Source organism: Papaver somniferum, chromosome 5 (assembly GCF_003573695.1).
Source record: "Papaver somniferum cultivar HN1 chromosome 5, ASM357369v1, whole genome shotgun sequence".
Lineage (NCBI taxonomy): Eukaryota > Viridiplantae > Streptophyta > Magnoliopsida > Ranunculales > Papaveraceae > Papaver > Papaver somniferum.
In genome coordinates this window covers 31,590,363-31,607,773 of record NC_039362.1, presented here as the reverse complement: position 1 = coordinate 31,607,773, position 17,411 = coordinate 31,590,363, and the positions used below count along the sequence as shown (strand labels likewise).

The 17,411-nt window shown below is 37.0% G+C and overlaps 1 protein-coding gene and 1 pseudogene across 1 annotated transcript; one reads left to right on the top strand and one right to left on the bottom strand.

The window, feature by feature from the left end:
* The first annotated feature begins 223 nt into the window (after positions 1-223).
* On the top strand, positions 224-1,367 carry LOC113281307 (ethylene-responsive transcription factor LEP-like). Its single transcript, XM_026530018.1, has one exon. It carries the CDS (start codon positions 386-388, stop codon positions 1,280-1,282), a length of 897 nt encoding a protein of 298 aa, XP_026385803.1. The 5' UTR covers positions 224-385; the 3' UTR covers positions 1,283-1,367.
* On the bottom strand, positions 1,263-7,143 carry LOC113281306 (annotated as a pseudogene).
* Between the last annotated feature and the right edge of the window lie 10,268 nt (positions 7,144-17,411).

Genomic DNA, 17,411 nt, shown 5'->3' with positions numbered 1-17,411 from the left:
TGTAAGGGAACATTTGGACGACTATGTACGACAACGGATTAACGCATAAATCATATTAATAATCACAGTATATCCGACTGCAGAACATGCTAATCATCTTCATTAACGTTCCACTTATCTAGAAACAACATTTCCAATCTAACCTTAACCCTTTTTAAATCACACTAATTGATTCTCACTCATCAAAGGATACAAGAGGATATTATAGAGATGTCATGGGCATTCTGGGTAAAAGTGCATACTTAGGCAGCAAAGTTTCTCTCTTATTTAAACACCAAACATTCAGCAAAGAAAATACCCATTTCCTACTCTTTATTATCATTGTCTCCTTGACTCAGTTCAGCTATTGAGAGTATACTGAAACTCATTACTGCTTTCTCTTCTCATGGATTTTCTCAAGTCGAAAACGAAATCGTCGTCTTCGTCGCAAGAAAAGAAGACCAAGAAAAAACAACAAACGACAACAGCCCAGCAACAAGAAGCAGGAAGTGGAGGAAAGTTTCTTGGAGTAAGAAGGCGGCCATGGGGAAGGTATGCAGCAGAAATTAGAGACCCGTCAACTAAAGAGAGGCATTGGCTTGGAACGTTTGATACTGCAGAGGAAGCTGCCTTGGCCTACGATAGAGCTGCTCGGTCCATGAGAGGTTCTCGAGCTCGAACCAATTTCGTATATTCCGACATGCCACCTGGCTCTTCTGTCACTTCTATCATTTCCCCTGATGATCAAACAGCAGTCAATGCTGATATCAACAAACCTTCTAAATCTCTCTATCAAATTCCACCATCCCAACAACAGAAAGATGACTCCAATTCGCATGCTGAAGGCAGCAATTTGTGCAACTTTTCCGGTGGATATTCTGCTGGAGATTCATGGATTTCGGCGTCATCTTCCTCTCAGCAACAACAGCCAATGACTGCTACTACAGTTGATTGTGGTGGTAGTTTTGGGTCGTCTTATAACTCCTCTAATCAGTACTACTACGACGGAACAGACCTTCCTCCTTTGCCAACCTCTGACATTTCAGGTTCTTTTGGTTGTACAAACAATTCTTCTGCTTACGATATGGCTCAGGGGATTTGGTCATCTGACACCAGTTATAATTTTGGGTATCCAGAACAGACTACAAGTGGATTTGAAACGGTGTCAAGTGGGTCTTGTTTGGGTTTTGACACCGGGGAGTACGTGCATAGCCCGATGTTTGGCAGAATGCCATCTGTTTCAGATGCATTCCCAGGAGTCGCCGATGGTTTTGAATTGGGTTCTTCAGCTTACTTCTTTTAAAAAGATTGTATCCCTTTTCTCTTTTTTTGGGGGGGTCAGTGTTTTCTCTATGGGTCACGGTTGATGATGATGTGTTTATAATCTTGCCTGGAATCAGATCAATCGATCAGTTTGAGTTTCTATCGAATCAGGAATATATTTCATATTTTTCACTATTACCCTGTTTTTACTGTCGTTGACAACGTTACTTTTTACAGTAGCCCAGAAATTCAAAATTTACAGAAGTAACCAGGAACAACCCAAAAGAGATAAATTATGGCTTCTATACAAAAGGAAACATACCTCAGATAGTCTGAGGTGTTATTCGACTGCTTAGATTCCAACAGTGAATTAGAAGTAGCAGCAGCAGCAGTTGTAATGGGAGCAGAGATATCACTGTCACTCTCACCCTGAAGACTGCTCGAAACAAGAGAGTCGTTTACTATGGCAACATTATCGAAGTCCAGCTTTGTGTTGACCTTGCTGGGAAAGACAAAATTGAAAACAAAGCGATCATATTCACCATATATTATGCACTTACAAAACTTGAAAGTTATCCAGCTTTAGATAGAATGGTTTACCCATTTAAGTGGTTATTTATAGCAGTTAAGTCTTTGGAAGGGCTTTGATAAGCACGAGTGCTTTCTCCAACACATGCATAGTAGCTTTTAGATGGTAGCGTGATCAATGCATCCACCTGTATACAAAAGTCATTCACAAAATGAGGACTACACGATTGTCAGGTTTGGGCAAGATTATAAATACCCTTTTACCAGACTTCAACTAATTTTCCCTTAAAAAGAACTAAATTTCATTGTCATTTCTTCCTAGGCGAAGCACATTAGTTTTCCTTCATTCAAGATTTTTCTGACTTGTGATTCTCAAAATATCTGCATCAACGAAATTGGTCTTCATCGTTAACTAGCCTCCTTACGAGATAGCATATATTGGATGAAGTTTAATGAAACATTCTACATTCTACAAAAGAAATTGGTTTACAACTTTACAAGTTCATAACAACACCAAAACAGCTCAGATGCTTTTATAGAACTGAGGTCAAGTCTGTGTGCAGAAAATTGACCATCTTAAATCAATGAAATAAATGAGAAGCCACGAGAGCTTATATAAACTATTGCAAGATAACAAAAGTATGAGTGTACCTTGGATGATCGCAAGGGAGAGACGTAGACATTATGTGCTGGAGATAATTTCTTTGGAGATAAATCAGGGAGACTTGGAAATGGCGGTGGCCTAGGTGATCCAGGGCATTTGCCAGTTCCTTCGAAAAATAAAAAACTGCATCAACTTTCCTTCACCAGGGAACACAATTACACAAACACTGATGGAGGAATTATAAACTGGCAAAGAACCGACAGCGCATACCATCAATGTTATGGTTTGGTTCTGGGAGCTGCTTGGCTTTAGAAGTTGCACTGGCAGAATGGACTGCCACCAGCAGTGACTTTACAGATGGAACAAAAATTTCATTGTAGAAGGAAATAATATCAACATGCTCTTGACCTGTTTTCTGTACTCAGATCAAACACAAAATTAGAGTTTCTAGAAAAATAGGCAAAAGCAAAAATTCCAAGGGAAGTACGTAGGATAGATACCCCATTTTGGTGTGAAGATGACCAGTCAATAAATACATGTCGGAAAATTTGAGGTTCATATTGTGGTTGCTTTCTGTATGCGTGAATGATTTCCTTAAATGTCAAGCTTAACTGAGAAATCTGAAAGCCGAGCAGGAGACCTTAGTAAGGGAAAATAAGAATATATGATGAAAGATAAGCCTTAAGATTAGAATGTTCATGGTCATACCTTTGCAACTCCATAAAAGCAGCAAAGGATGATCTGGTCAATATGCCGACGGAAAAACAGTTCAGTCCGCCTACTAAGGATTTGTTGTGGGAAACACTGAACGGTCTCTCTTATCTGCTGAGACAGTTGGAGACTTTTAACCAACCCATTGATTCTTACAGCAGCTAATTTAACAATCTGAACACGCCCATGAGAAACAGTTATGTACAATCTAACAAATGAAGTATATGCCCAACCTGATCTGAGGAAAAGTGGATCTAAGTTAGCTGCCAAGAGGCAAACACAGGCATAAAAGAAGAAGAAAAATGAAAGAAAGGGAGATCCCGATACTACAACCAGTAATACTGTTTACAAGCAATACCTTGTTAAAGAAAACATTGATCGCCATTTCAGCACATGCTACACCCCCTCCTAGATTTGGGTGGGTTGGGCTGCAAATATGCCCACACAGGACGCATATCATGATTTATATATAAACAAAGGTTGCAGCAAAGTTAGATATGCTAAGAGTAGACGACTACAAGATGCACGAGGTATCAAAGAGATACACTTCCAATACCTGGCAAAAGCAGATTGTAAATGAAGTGGCGATAAATTTGATTTGGGACTCTTGAAGGCCAATTTAGGATCCTTTACTGGTGACGTAGATAGATTGAGGTGATCACCACATATTCTCTTGGGAGATTGGATATGTCTGCTCTGACCTGAAATAATTTGACTTAGCAGAAGGTTGGAATAAATTCAATATTTGGCTGAAAACCCATACAGAAGTTCTTGGATTCTTCTAAACGTGTTCACAAACAAATATTTAGTTAGAAAAAAAATTCAACTATGACCGGGCTCGGGAATCTTTTCCAATTTAATGGCCTATAATACTGCAGGAACAGCTTGCAAGAATCTACTGCGAATTAATTTAATAATCTTTACCTTGTGATATATCATGCTTGTGCAAAAAAGATAGGGGTGGCAAGCCTCTGCAGGAAATGTTATTATGTGCGGCAACTGTATCCAGTGATGGGATAGGATCAGCTAATAATCCAAAATAGTTTACTTCCGAAGAAAATGCAGGCCTTGCAACAATCAAAGAGTTGTACAGTGAGGATCCCTTTTCGCATACTATACTCTCAAGAAGCCTTTCTTCCAAAGAGTTTAGATGACGCCTCAACTCTCGGGGAAGGGTTTCTTCATTTCTAACGAAACTTTCTATCACCTTGCTCAAATCGAAAGCAGTGATGCCAGTTCGCTCCAAGACTGCAGGAAACAACATTATTACAGTCTTGTGGGTAGCTAAAACCAATTCTGCTGAACAAGCAAGCATGCACCGATGGAACCTCTCATTTGTTAATAGAGAGCTCAAATTGCTGACATGCAATATTTGAGCTTCCACCCTACACATAGCTTCCAACACCCTGTAGTATAACTTGAGAGCTTCCACTCTTCTCTCCTCAGCCCATACACTGTCCATCATGTTTGCACTCTGTGTATTATCAGAAGTGTTCCCTGGAAATATAGCCCTCAATATTATATCGGCCCTACGAATAACATGATTAAACACCTCCCTGCCAGCTGAAGAAAGAATCTGCAGAGGGTTCTGAAGGAAGTGGAGAAATAACAGTTCGGAGCCATTTAGCAGTTGCCATTGCTGTGCTTACGGGAGTTGCAGCTACCCCCACGTTACCAAGAAAATTACAATTTATTGGCGATGCAGTAGGAGGGGATAATGGGCTGGCAGCCGTCTTTGCAGGAGAGGCTGTTGCATCGAACTTGCGCTGCACAAATGAAAATCCACAATCAGTTGAAACAAAAGGATAAATATTATTAGGAAACCGCGGGTATTCATAATTTAGCTTCGACAACCTACCTTGGCCCCAGAAATATTAACTGAACCCCCAGACAGACCTCCTGAACCAAGTAAGTTTTCCTCGTCGTTAACAAACACTCTCTCATCCAGTTCACCCTTGTTACGTAATGCATCATCATAGTCCTTCTCTAAGGTATCTAAACTTGTGCATAAAGATGATGAATCCTCCATTAAATTTTCAAAATAGGTCAATCCATCTGCATTTTGATTTATAATAACATGAGTGGAAATAGTTTACAAGGTTAACCCTTAAGCAATAGATTCGATAAGAAGGATGAAAAGGGGAATAAGAAATGTCGAACTAACCTGTGTCAATACCTTCTAGATGTTTTGTTTTACACTACGATAGCAAACAGGGTTTCTTTTTTAGGATTTGGACAATTAAATTATTGGTTTTGTCCATTGTTTTCCTCAACTCATCTTCCGACGTGTCATACTTGTTGCAAAGAGACCCATAAGATCCATGCCCTTGTTGCCTCTTCTGACTGAAAGGACAATCAAAGCAACATCACCAAGTTACAGACTACATGCACAATTCAAAGACCAGAACCAGACTAGTTTCAAGACAGTTCTATACCAAACAGTTTTGAGTCATGGATAGAGAAGTTTCTGGGGCATGGGGGAACATGTAGAATCATAATAGCCTGTCAGAAATTTCAAAACTTATTACGCACACAAGGATCTTTTTTCTTTTCATGACAGCTAAAAATCTGAAAACTTGTAAAATTCAAGAATTCATAAAACTCATAACAAATAAGTGCAGGTGATGTACTGAAAAGTATAATGATTATCCGTTTAACTAACCAATATCGAAACCAACCCATTTGTGCAAGCCACCAGGTCCTTAAAGCGGCTGAATGCATGAACACGCAGTGCCAAAAAGAGCAACCATCCAAACCGTTGGTATTTTGACATATTTCCCTTAATGCTGGCACTTATATTCTTTTTATCCCCATCGGCAGAACTTGACAAAAAGAACTCCCCATAAACACGTTTGTAATACCTACATACCAGGAGAAACAAGTCGGTCAACCGAGGAATTAACTTCAAAATTTGCCAGTTTTCAAAGCAATAAAACAGGCACGTCAACTGCTAGTTTTTCGGTAAGCAAAAAAAATGAAAATTGCTTAGCTTTTCAAGGATATCCCATGACACGAAATAGTTGAAAATGAACTAATTGATTCCTATAGAATGTATAACAAGATATGCATTGCCTTTTGAGCAGACGAACAAATTGTAGCAATGCAAGCCTAGCTGGTCAAACTGGCCATAAGCACAAGACATTACACAATAACACTCACTTGCTTAGAAGGCTCAAGTGCACAAAATTCGTTTGCAATTCTTTTGCCTAGTTCCAAACAAACAAAACCCATTATAAATAACATCTCCAAATATCTCAAAAGCAACATTTCCACAAACATAAAACATCTTGTTCAGAATACAACACTACCTCGAGTTTCTTCTCCCAATGTTCACCATACAATTTCTCCAAAACTGAACCAGCCCTCAAATTAAACTGTGGCATCTCTTTAAAAAATTCCACAGTCCTGTGAAAGCATTAAAATAACCCTAATCCAAAATTCCCAGCACAATAATTCAAAAAAAAGAGAGTAATAGCAGTAGTAGAAAATACGTTAACTTAGTCGCCCTCAATATCTGACACAAACTCACTCCATTTGCATTCCCACTGTATCCTTCACTCAATCTTCTTACCCAGTACAAGATAAACGCAAACCAAAACATTTCCAATTCCTCTCCCTAGTCCAAAGAAATCAATCAAATCTCTTCAAACTTTGGATAATCAATTAAAAAATGTATACTAACGAGAAATTGAAAGATGAATGTACCTCTCCACCTCCAATAGATGAAGAAGTATCCGGTAATAAATGATTTTTCCTTATCTCCTTGAGTAAATCCATAGATTGTGCATAAAAAATTTCATCAAACGATGGTAATGACTGGAAAATAAAATCAGAGAATTAAAATCAGAAAAAATATGAAAAAATGCAAAAGAACCCTAAACGGAAGTGTAAATCTGTACCTTGCAGAGTTGAAGGAATCGAACTTCTAACGGAGTTAGATCTTCCATCCTTACTCAAACCCTGAGAATCTCTCTCGCTCAGTCACTAGTTCAGATCGAAGTCGCTCAGTGTCTGACGTTACAGCTGGTGCCTCTTTTTTTGTTTTTTCTCGGAACTCCGTTATAAATGGCGCGGGAAAAGACTCATATGGTGTAGAATAGTGTGCTACCGTAATTGGATTAGGAGCTAATACATCGGACAAGATTATCCATTAGAGGTTGTATTTAATTCATGCATTTATTGGTTAGTTTTGGTGTGAAATGTTTCTTCCTTTTTTTAAGCATGAATTACGTTAACTTATACAGTACAGTCATTTCATGAATTACCTTAGATTGTGTGGTTCCAGGTTATTTTAGAGATTTCTCGATTGATTGTCGTCTGCAGCATGATTTGTCGGACCACCCATTGCCTGGTTTCCTTCACGTAGTTGTTGTGTTGGATAATACATCGTGGAACTCGAAAGCCAGGGGTCCCAATAAAAGGAGGTGAATTTTATTGTCTTCCCAAAACAAAAGAGAACAAATTTTAAGCAAGTATTTAAGCAATTAAAATACGATCAAGTTAAGTCTAATATTTTTTTTTAGGGAACTCCTCATGGTTAATTAATGACCTTGCCCATCTTTTTATTTCAGCGGATATTCGGCGTTATCTAACAAATTATGTCCCTTAATCATGTGCCTTCCTCACCACTTTTAAGGTAATGGCATTCTTGGTGAGGATGCATTTTTAACAAATTAAGTTGTGTTGGGTGAAAATTATTTTGTTCACCATGGGTGATTGAACCAGCATCAATGGATTTTTCACGATGAGTAGATTTTGACTTGCTTTATTTCTTCTTCCTTATATTTTTCTTTTTTATTTTGGATTGTTGTGGGAGATCTATTTCTTTTGCTACATGGACATTTTTTGGTATTCATTGTGGAGTGGTTTTTGCAACAATTGATATTTTCTTTCATCTCTTAGATTTCTTGTGAAAAAATTAGATCGATTGTCGTTTTGCAAGTCGATGTTTTTCTAGTTTGGACTCGGGAGCATCAATTTTGTCTTCGCATTGGATAGTAGATTTTTGTAGAGCATGTATAGGAAAATCTTGGTTTATTACTGCTATAATTCTTTTGCATAACAATTAGACATGTACAACCTGAATAATCAAGACGATTTTAGGGGAATCACATTCCCTCGTGTAATAATTTTTTAATTGCTTTTATAATATATGCATGCTTCAAGGAAAAAAAAATCAAGACGACTTGTCTAATTATTCAAAGTGAACTTATCTACCTCTTTTAACATCCAAGTTGGTGTGTTTTGAATCTTATTGGATTTCTCATTCCTTTTACGGAATCTGGAGTTTTTTTCCAGGTGACATGTATTTTCACAGTAAAAGTAGTGTCTAGTGACATAAGGAATGTGATGCTTATTGTTACCTAGAGGTGGATGTGCTTGCTTTGGAGCTTAATCGAATTTTCTATCTCTATCATTGACTTAAGGTGAAGGTATTTCAATTGATATCAGTGAATGCATTGGTTGAGAAGAATCTGTAGCCTTGACAAATTTTACCTCCTTGCTAGAGCTAGGAGCATTTATTCCTTTATAGCCCAATCCTTGTGTATCACGATGAGTTTTATATGCTCCAAACATTGAGTTTAATTTGCTCGAGCTATTGTAGAACTTCAAGTCCCTTTTTGGACTCAAATTCTCTTCCTTTAACCTTTTGATCTTTCCAAGAGTATTGACTAGATCATTCTTGGATGATTCATCTTGAATTTTGAGATCTTTATGTTTATCAAATAACTAGTTCATTTTAATCTTTTTCTAATTATATAATTATGCTTGAAGTTTCTTTTATCAATCACGACCTTCAGAGATATGCTCTTTGGGACCTCGTATTTGATTAACATGATTTCTTGCACCACTAGAATCAAGTTCTTTTTGCAAGCCATTAACTTTCACACAAAGTCTATCACATTGAACCGCTCTTTACAGAATAAGAACGTTCTAGTCTTCTAATGTTTCTGGTAGCATTGATTGACAATTTTATCAGCAATTGAATCTTCATGGTACACTTCTTCATTGGAGTTGGAGTTACATGCATGTTAGAGTTTCCCGCAACATAAATAGCTTTGTGCAGGTCTCAAAGACATGTTCGTGAGGCATATCATCAAGAGGCACTCAGAGCTTTGCCTCTAGTGTAATTATTAAAATTTGGACATCCATTACCCATACGACTAAGTCCTTTACAGTTAAAGCACTAAAGAATATGTCCATCATCCTTTTCTTGAATAGTTTTAATCTAAGGAGGAACACGGTCATTTAGTCTCAAACTGAGTGTTCAGGGGATTTTCTACTTTGATGTTTTACTCGTTAACAAAATTTGATGTCTTTCTTTGCTCTTATTTCCAAAATTTTGAAATATATTTGTTAGAGCATTGCTCGGTAAAACTCACAAGTGTTGCCATCTCAAGCTTGTTGTCAAATTTGGTTGATCAAAACTATATTTTAATTTCTAGTTTACCGATAGAAGTTTGTAGTTGAGTCTCAAACTTCACGATGTTCACCATTTGAAGAAGAAGATCTACTGAAAACTTTGGAGGAACTTCGACGATAAAAGGTATGTGAAATAAAACTTATCTATCACTCAGATGTCTATTATATTATATCTACTAATGAGACTAAGTCGTATGACTATATAGAATTTAAATAATATACACATTGAAATTTCGAGTCGAGTATATCTCGTTAATATATTTCTCAAAATATGAGTTTAAGGCTTAGAATGTTTCCTTCATGTATTTGACAACTTTAGTTAAGAACAATTCATTTGTTGGAAACTAGATATTAAGTCAAGTTGATCATGTGAAAGTTACCTTGAAAATTTTATATGATATGTGTAAGACAATCATTTAATGTTACCTCGGGATGTTTCGTATTGATCAAATAATCATTTGAAAATTACTTGAAGCTAGTGGTATGTGTAAGATTACCGTTTTCGTTTTTCTAAGGATATTTCAAATCGAAGATTCTACATCAGTTTTAGTGAAAGATCTCACATCTGAATTTTCTGACTACGAAATTTCACGGATTTGTTCATGTATTAAGATAAACTTCCATTCACTCTTTCATTCAAGAGACGGGTTAATGTGATTATGAGACCATATGTCATGCTACATATGTGTGACTACTTCCATACTCGTATATATATTTCTCCACTCTTTCATGACCACCCATCACCTCTTGTTGATGTCATGAAAAGTGCTCGACTTTCCACTCATGATCCACCTATAGCATAGCTCACACATGATTGGTCGAAATATATACTTCCATGTAGGCCTCACATGCACGTCCTAATACACACACTTAATTGCTTGGATGGCCATACATCCTCTTTTCCACTCCTCATGATCACTTTTCACAAATCATGGTGTTGGAATCACTAAGTAACTACCACGTTCCACATCACTGGTTCATTCCAATTGTGACACAACTTACTCTCACAACCTATTGACTTCATCATTCAAGTAAGAGGAGGTCACGCAGGTAAACCCTAGCCATGTAGATAAGCCTTAGTCATGCAAGTAAGCCTAGTCATGCAGATAAACCTAGTCATGTAAGTCACATTAACAACCAAGTATTATTTTCTACCAAAATACTCGAGACATCAACAAAGTCACAAATGGGGGGATGTTCATTAGGGTATTGGTCTGGCGGTCTACGACAATGTGGTGTGCAATGCGTCCATTATGTGAAAGTGTCAGGAAAGGCGGGAAGTTAACAAAAGTAGAGGAGTAGTGGATGTGAAACCGTCCAGCCGTCCCTTCATGATAGGGACATGGTTTCATCACTTTCACGATCTCCACCTTCTTACTCCTCCACAACTTCCACTTCTTAGGAGATCAGGGTGTACAAGAATGATTACACATAAATAAGTTTTTTGATCTATTTCGAAAAGGGTAATCATCATCATTAACACAAGTATCCAGAATACACATAACACATTGGTTACAACCTTCAAGCAGTTCTACTTTCTGATACACGTTCATACACCTTCACCTCTCACAGAGTCTACCACTCTGATCTCAACACTTCCTTTGCTTTCCTCCCTGAGACCAACCCTTCTCCTTCCTTTGTGACCCAAGCAAGACTGGAATGGCCATTTAGGCCAGGATTGTACAGATTGATCTCTCGAATCTAAAGTACTCCTATGTAGTACATTTGTTTAGGGTTTAGACTCGTTTCTCATCAACTTACCTCATTTTACCATTTTCGGCAGATCAGTTTTTACCGTAATACACAAAGAAACAAGGCATTGTAGGTTTTCACTCTATATCCACCAACCTTACAAACTTAACTAAAGGACCAAGCACTTTTGAAGAAATAAAATTATCTTCCCAAAATGTATTACTTGTGACAATTTTGAGAACATTCATTCTAACATCTTCCCTTGCAAACCTAAATTTCACCCCCTAATCATGTACAAACATCATTTGCAAAGGAGTTTTATGCTTGTGGGGGATTTTAAATGTGTAATATTGAGTTGTAAATCTAGTTTTTGTATACCTATGCAACTCTTTAATAATTTGACGTTTCTTTCCATCTTTTGAGCCATCAGACATGACAAAACATCCAAATATTTCTTATGTACCCTATATGTATCAACAAAGTTATTCATTTCTTCTAATTGTTCTTTAAAAGATTAGTAAGAATCTGATGGTAAGATGGCGCGGGTATAGCTTTCCCATAATCACCAATCGCAAAGATCATCTCTTTGAAACTTGGGCAACAAACGATATTAAAAGTTATGGAACTCTCGGTTATCCAAGATGAATTTTTCCATGCATTTATCTTCAACATCTCTTTAACCGCACTTCCTATTTCAAGATTGGCTTGCTGCGTTTTCTGCACTTGTGAACTGCCATTACACATATTAGCATCATTTCCAACTTCATGTACTTCTAAACCAGTATCACCGTCAAAGTTTTCATCTGAGTTAACACGCTCATATATGGAATCAATAATATCCTTATGAGCTCTTTTGGTGTTCTTTATAGAGTCTGCTTGTCTAATCTTCTTTATGATTTTAATTGTTTCTTGTGCACATGTATTCCCTGTTTATTGCTAGCTAATATTTGGTTGCCATCCATGAGAGATTTTCAGTATATTAAATAGTTGGAATCTTTTACAAAAGATAAAATTGGTATTTATTGCATATTTTCGGATTTGGAAATTCCTTGATGTTCAAATTGCCTTAGTCATTATAAATAATGAAGTGTGTTCTTCTTACAAACTTATCCCTTGGACATATTAAACTGATCATTTGTATGGAAATCTCACTAAAGTATTCATGTAATACTTATTCGAAAGAAGAGTATCCTAATTAGGTGAAATCTCTTATATGTGCTTCATAAGTCTTCCGAGGGATCCAAAAAGCACTAGTTGAAAAAGCGGGGGTCTAACAACCTCACCCAATATTTCGACTAGCAATCTATATGGACTAACTCCAATATACTTTCTAGAGAATCAACTAGACAGTCAGAAAAAATCAAGATAAAATTATATTAAAGAGTTAATATCTCAATCTCTCGATTTGATCTTTACTCAAGCAAATGGAAATCTGCGAGCCTTTAACATATACTAGAGAGATAAACTTGTATAGTACCAAAGACCAATATCCAAGTGTCAATCAATTTAAATCAACAACCAAAGGTTGGATATTCTAATTGTTTGATCTTAACGCACAACCTGTGATACTTCAATTATATTACAAAATATTATGCGAAATAGAAATAACACAGACACCAGAAATTTTGTTAACGAGGAAACCGCAAATGCAGAAAAACCCCGGGACTTAGTCCAGATTGAACACCACACTGTATTAAGACGCTACAGACACTAGCCTACTACAAACTAACTTCGGTCTGGACTGTAGTTAAACCCTAATCAATATCACACCGATTCAAGGTACAATTGCGCTCCTTACGTCTCTGATCCCAGTAGGATACTACGCACTTGATTCCCTTAGCTGATCTCACCCACAACCAAGAGTTGCTACGACCCAAAGTCGAAGACTTTAATAAACAAATTTGTATCACACATAAAAGTCTATGATAGGTAAATCTGTCTCCAATAGATAGACCTAAGAGTTTTTGTTCCGTCTTTTGATAAATCAAGGTGAACATGAACTAATTGATAATCCGGACTTATATTCCCGAAGAACATCCTAGTTTTATCAATTACCTCACAACAATCTTAATTGTATGGTAGCGAAACAAGATGTTGCGGAATCACAAACGATGAGACGAAGATGTTTGTGATTTATTTTTATCTTGACCTATCCGAGATATAATGTCAAGTCAATTATTCAGTTGAACTCGTACGATAGAAAATAGAAAGATCAGATCGCTCAACTACAAGAGAAGTAGTTTCGTCTGGCTTCACAATCCCAATGAAGTCTTTCAGTCGTTAACCTACAGGGTCTCGGGAAGAAACCTAAGGTTAAAGGAGAATTGACTCTAGCAAACTAACTAGTATCACAGAGGAGGTGTGGGGATCATTTTTTCCAGTTGCTAGAAGTCTCCTTTATATAGTTTTCAAATCAGGGTTTGCAATCTAGGTTACCTTGGTAACAAAGCATTCAATATTCACCGTTAGATGAAAAACCTGATTTCCCAAAGCTAATATCTTTCAACCGTTAGATCGAAACTTAGCTTGTCATACACAAATGAAATGTGTTTCATTTAGGTTTGAGTAACCGTACCTAAACGTGTACACTTGGTTGGTTCACAAATAGTTAACCGAAGTTAGCCATATGAGTACTTTCATATCAACCATATTCATCTTTCTCATAACTAGTTCAAATGACTCATAAGAACTAGTTGATAGAGTTGTTCAATTGCTTAGGTCTTTATTCATAGACACAATTGAAACAAAATCGGTTTGATTCACTTGAATCAATTCATGAATAATATAGCCATGGTTTGCAAAGATTGCATTCCTTATTGATTTATTGCTTTAAGTTCATGAACTTCCGATTTGAGAAATAACCAGATTGGGTACGGGTACGTTACCTTAGATACCGGAATTGAGTTTGGAAACTCAACAGAAATTTTCGGTTCAAAAACTTCCGTGAGTACGCGTACGGGTACGCATACCTAAGGTGACTGGTTTTCCAGTTTGTAAACTACAAACTCCGGCAGAAGTTTTTGGTCGGAAAACTTCCGGCAGTACGCATACCCAACCTGTCTCCTTTACCAATGTCGCATGCACAAGTGCACACAATTGGTTTCCGGCTCATGGATTTATACCCTAATGTGCGAACACACTATATATTCTTATATCCATAGTTGGTTACATAATCTCAACTCTACATTTCAATCATTGAAACATTCTTCTATAATGTTATAACAATCGTTATTCACGACTATCGTCATTAAAGCTATTTTCAAGATTGAAACGTCATCATGACTTTCGTCACGGATAAAGATGAAAAGTGGTTAAAGCAAAAGTTTACCAACACATATTTCGAGAAAAAGATAGGCGAGTAAACTCGGCTCGAAAAAGCAAATGTGTATGTATGAAAACTATCATACTTATACGACTTTGTCTCAAGAGTAGGAGATAGAGAGATAGACTTTTGAGTGATAGATAGGTTCAAGTATCCACATACCTTTTAGTCGGATGAAGTTCCACTAGTTCCTCGAGTAGTTCTTCGTCTTCGTAAGATAATCTTCATGGAGTCTGGAGCTCAACTACACTAATATGTCCTAAACCGAGACTTAGCTATAAGTAGTCTGGAAATCAAGACATATAGTTTTGACAACTAAACTTGACAAACATGCTTGAGATAGCAACGCATGCGAGTTCGACCGAGCAGTTCTCTAACAATCTTCCCGTTTTTCAATTCTAGTGGCAAAACTATCAATACATATGGATTACAAAATAAATAAAACTTTGTAGCTTCTCGTCCACATGCTTGATATCCTTGGTGCTTCAACATTACTCGAAAACTTCATCTTTTCCAAGTACTCCCATGATTCCATAGATGTTCAATTCAGCATCATAGTTGTTGAAGATCTGTAGCCATAACAATGAGAAAACAAAAGCTCTCGATCATTGTTATACAGTGTCATAGTATTATTACACAGTATCAAAGTTCTTATATCACAACTTTGACAACAATACTACGGTGATATGTATCACTCTCCCTTAGTCAATACTTTCATCTCAATATGAAAACCACTCCCCCTTACCTAAGACCAATATCCAAGTGTCAATCAATTTAAATCAACAACCAAAGGTTGGATATTCTAATTGATTTATCTTAACGCACAACCTGTGATATTTCAAAATATAATACGAAATAGAAATAACACAGACACCAGAAATTTTGTTAACGAGGCACCCGCAAATGCAGAAAAACCCCGGGACCTAAGGTTTTCAATGATTGCATTCCTTATTGATTTATTGTTTAAGTTCATGATATTCCGATTTGAGAAATATAACCAGCTTGGGTACGCGTACGGGTACGTGTACCACAGCTACCGGATTTGAGTTTAGAAACTCAGCAAAAAATTTCAGTTCGAAAACTTCTGTGAGTACGCGTACGGGTATGCGTACCTAAGGTGACTGATTTAACAGTTTGCAGACTTACAAACTCAGCAGAAATTTTCGAACAACCTGTCTCCTTCACCAATACCGTATGCACACATATGCGCACACTTGGTTTCCGGCACATGGATTTATACACTAATGTGCGAACACACTATATATGCTTATATCCATAGTTGGTTACGTAATCTCAACTCTACATTTTAATCACTGAAACATTCTTCTATAATGTTATCACAGTCGGTATTCACAACTATCGTCATCAAATCTATTTTCAAGATTGAAATATCATCATGACTTTCGTCACGGGTTAAGAAGAAAAGTGGTTAAAGCGAAAGCTTACCAACACATATTTCGAGAAAAAGATAGGCGAGTAAACTCGGCTCGAAATAGCAAATGTGTATGTATGAAAACAATCATACTTATACGATTTTGTCTCAAGAATAGGTGATAGAGTAGACTTTTGAGTGATAGATAAGTTCGAGTCTCCACATACCTTTTAGTCGGATGAGGTTCCACTGGTTCCTTGAGTAGTTATTCGTCTTCGTAAGATGATCTCCATAGAGACTGGAGCTCAACTACACTAAACTGTCCTAAACCGAGACTTAGCTATAAGTAGTCTAGAAATCAAGACATGTAGTTTTGAAAACTAAACTTGACAAACATGCTTGAGATGGCAACGCATGCGAGTTCGACCGAGCAATGCTCTAACAATTTGTATAAGCTAGAGTCGATTCTCCTTTAACCTTAGGTGTCTACCGAGACCCTGCAGGTTAACGACTTGAAGACTTCATTGGGATTGTGAAGCCAGACCGATATTACTTTCTTGTAGTTGTGTGATCTGATCTTGTTGTTTCTATCGTATTGAATACAATCGTAACGATTGGATTGAGATTGATATCTCCAATATGAAAGATATAAAAGTAATCACAGATATCTTTGTCTCATCATTTGTGATTCCACAATATCTTCTTTCGTCGCGTCGATTAAGATTATTGTGAGGTGGTTGATAATACTAGGTTGTTCTTTGGGAACATAAATATGGTTTATCAATTGGTTCTTGTTCACCTTGATCTATCAAAAGACGAAGTAAAACTCGTAGGTATTTCTGTGGGAGACAGACTTATCTATTACTGTAGACTTTTCTGTGTGATACAAATTTGTTTATTAAAGTCTTCGACTTTGGGTCGTAGCAACTCTTAGTTGTGGGTGAGATCAACTAAGGGAATCAAGTGCGCAGTATCCTGCTGGGATCAGAGACGTAAGGAGCGCAACTGTACCTTGGATCAGTGTGAGATTGATTGGGGTTCAACTACAGTCCAGACCGAAGTTAATTTGTAGTAGGCTAGTGTCTGTGGCGGCTTAATACACCGTGTGTTCAATCTGGACTAGGTCCCGGGGTTTTTCTGCATTTGCGATTTCCTCATTAACAAAACTTATGGTGTCTGTGTTATTTCTTTCCATATTATATTGTTTATCTTTATAATTGAAATATCACAGGTTGTGCGTTTGAATCAATCAATTGGGAAATCCGACCTTTGGTTGTTGATTGAAATTGATTGATCCTTGAATATTGGTCTTTGGTATTGTTCAAGTGATTTCTCTTGTATTCAATTAGATTCGCAGATTTCTATTTGCTTAAGTAAGAATTGAATCGAGAAAGAGAGATATAACTCTTTGATATACTTTATTAAGATTGAGTCTAGTTAATTCTCTTCAAAGTATATTGGAGTTAGTCCATACATATTCCTAATCGAAATATTGGGTGTGGTTGTTGTACCCCCGC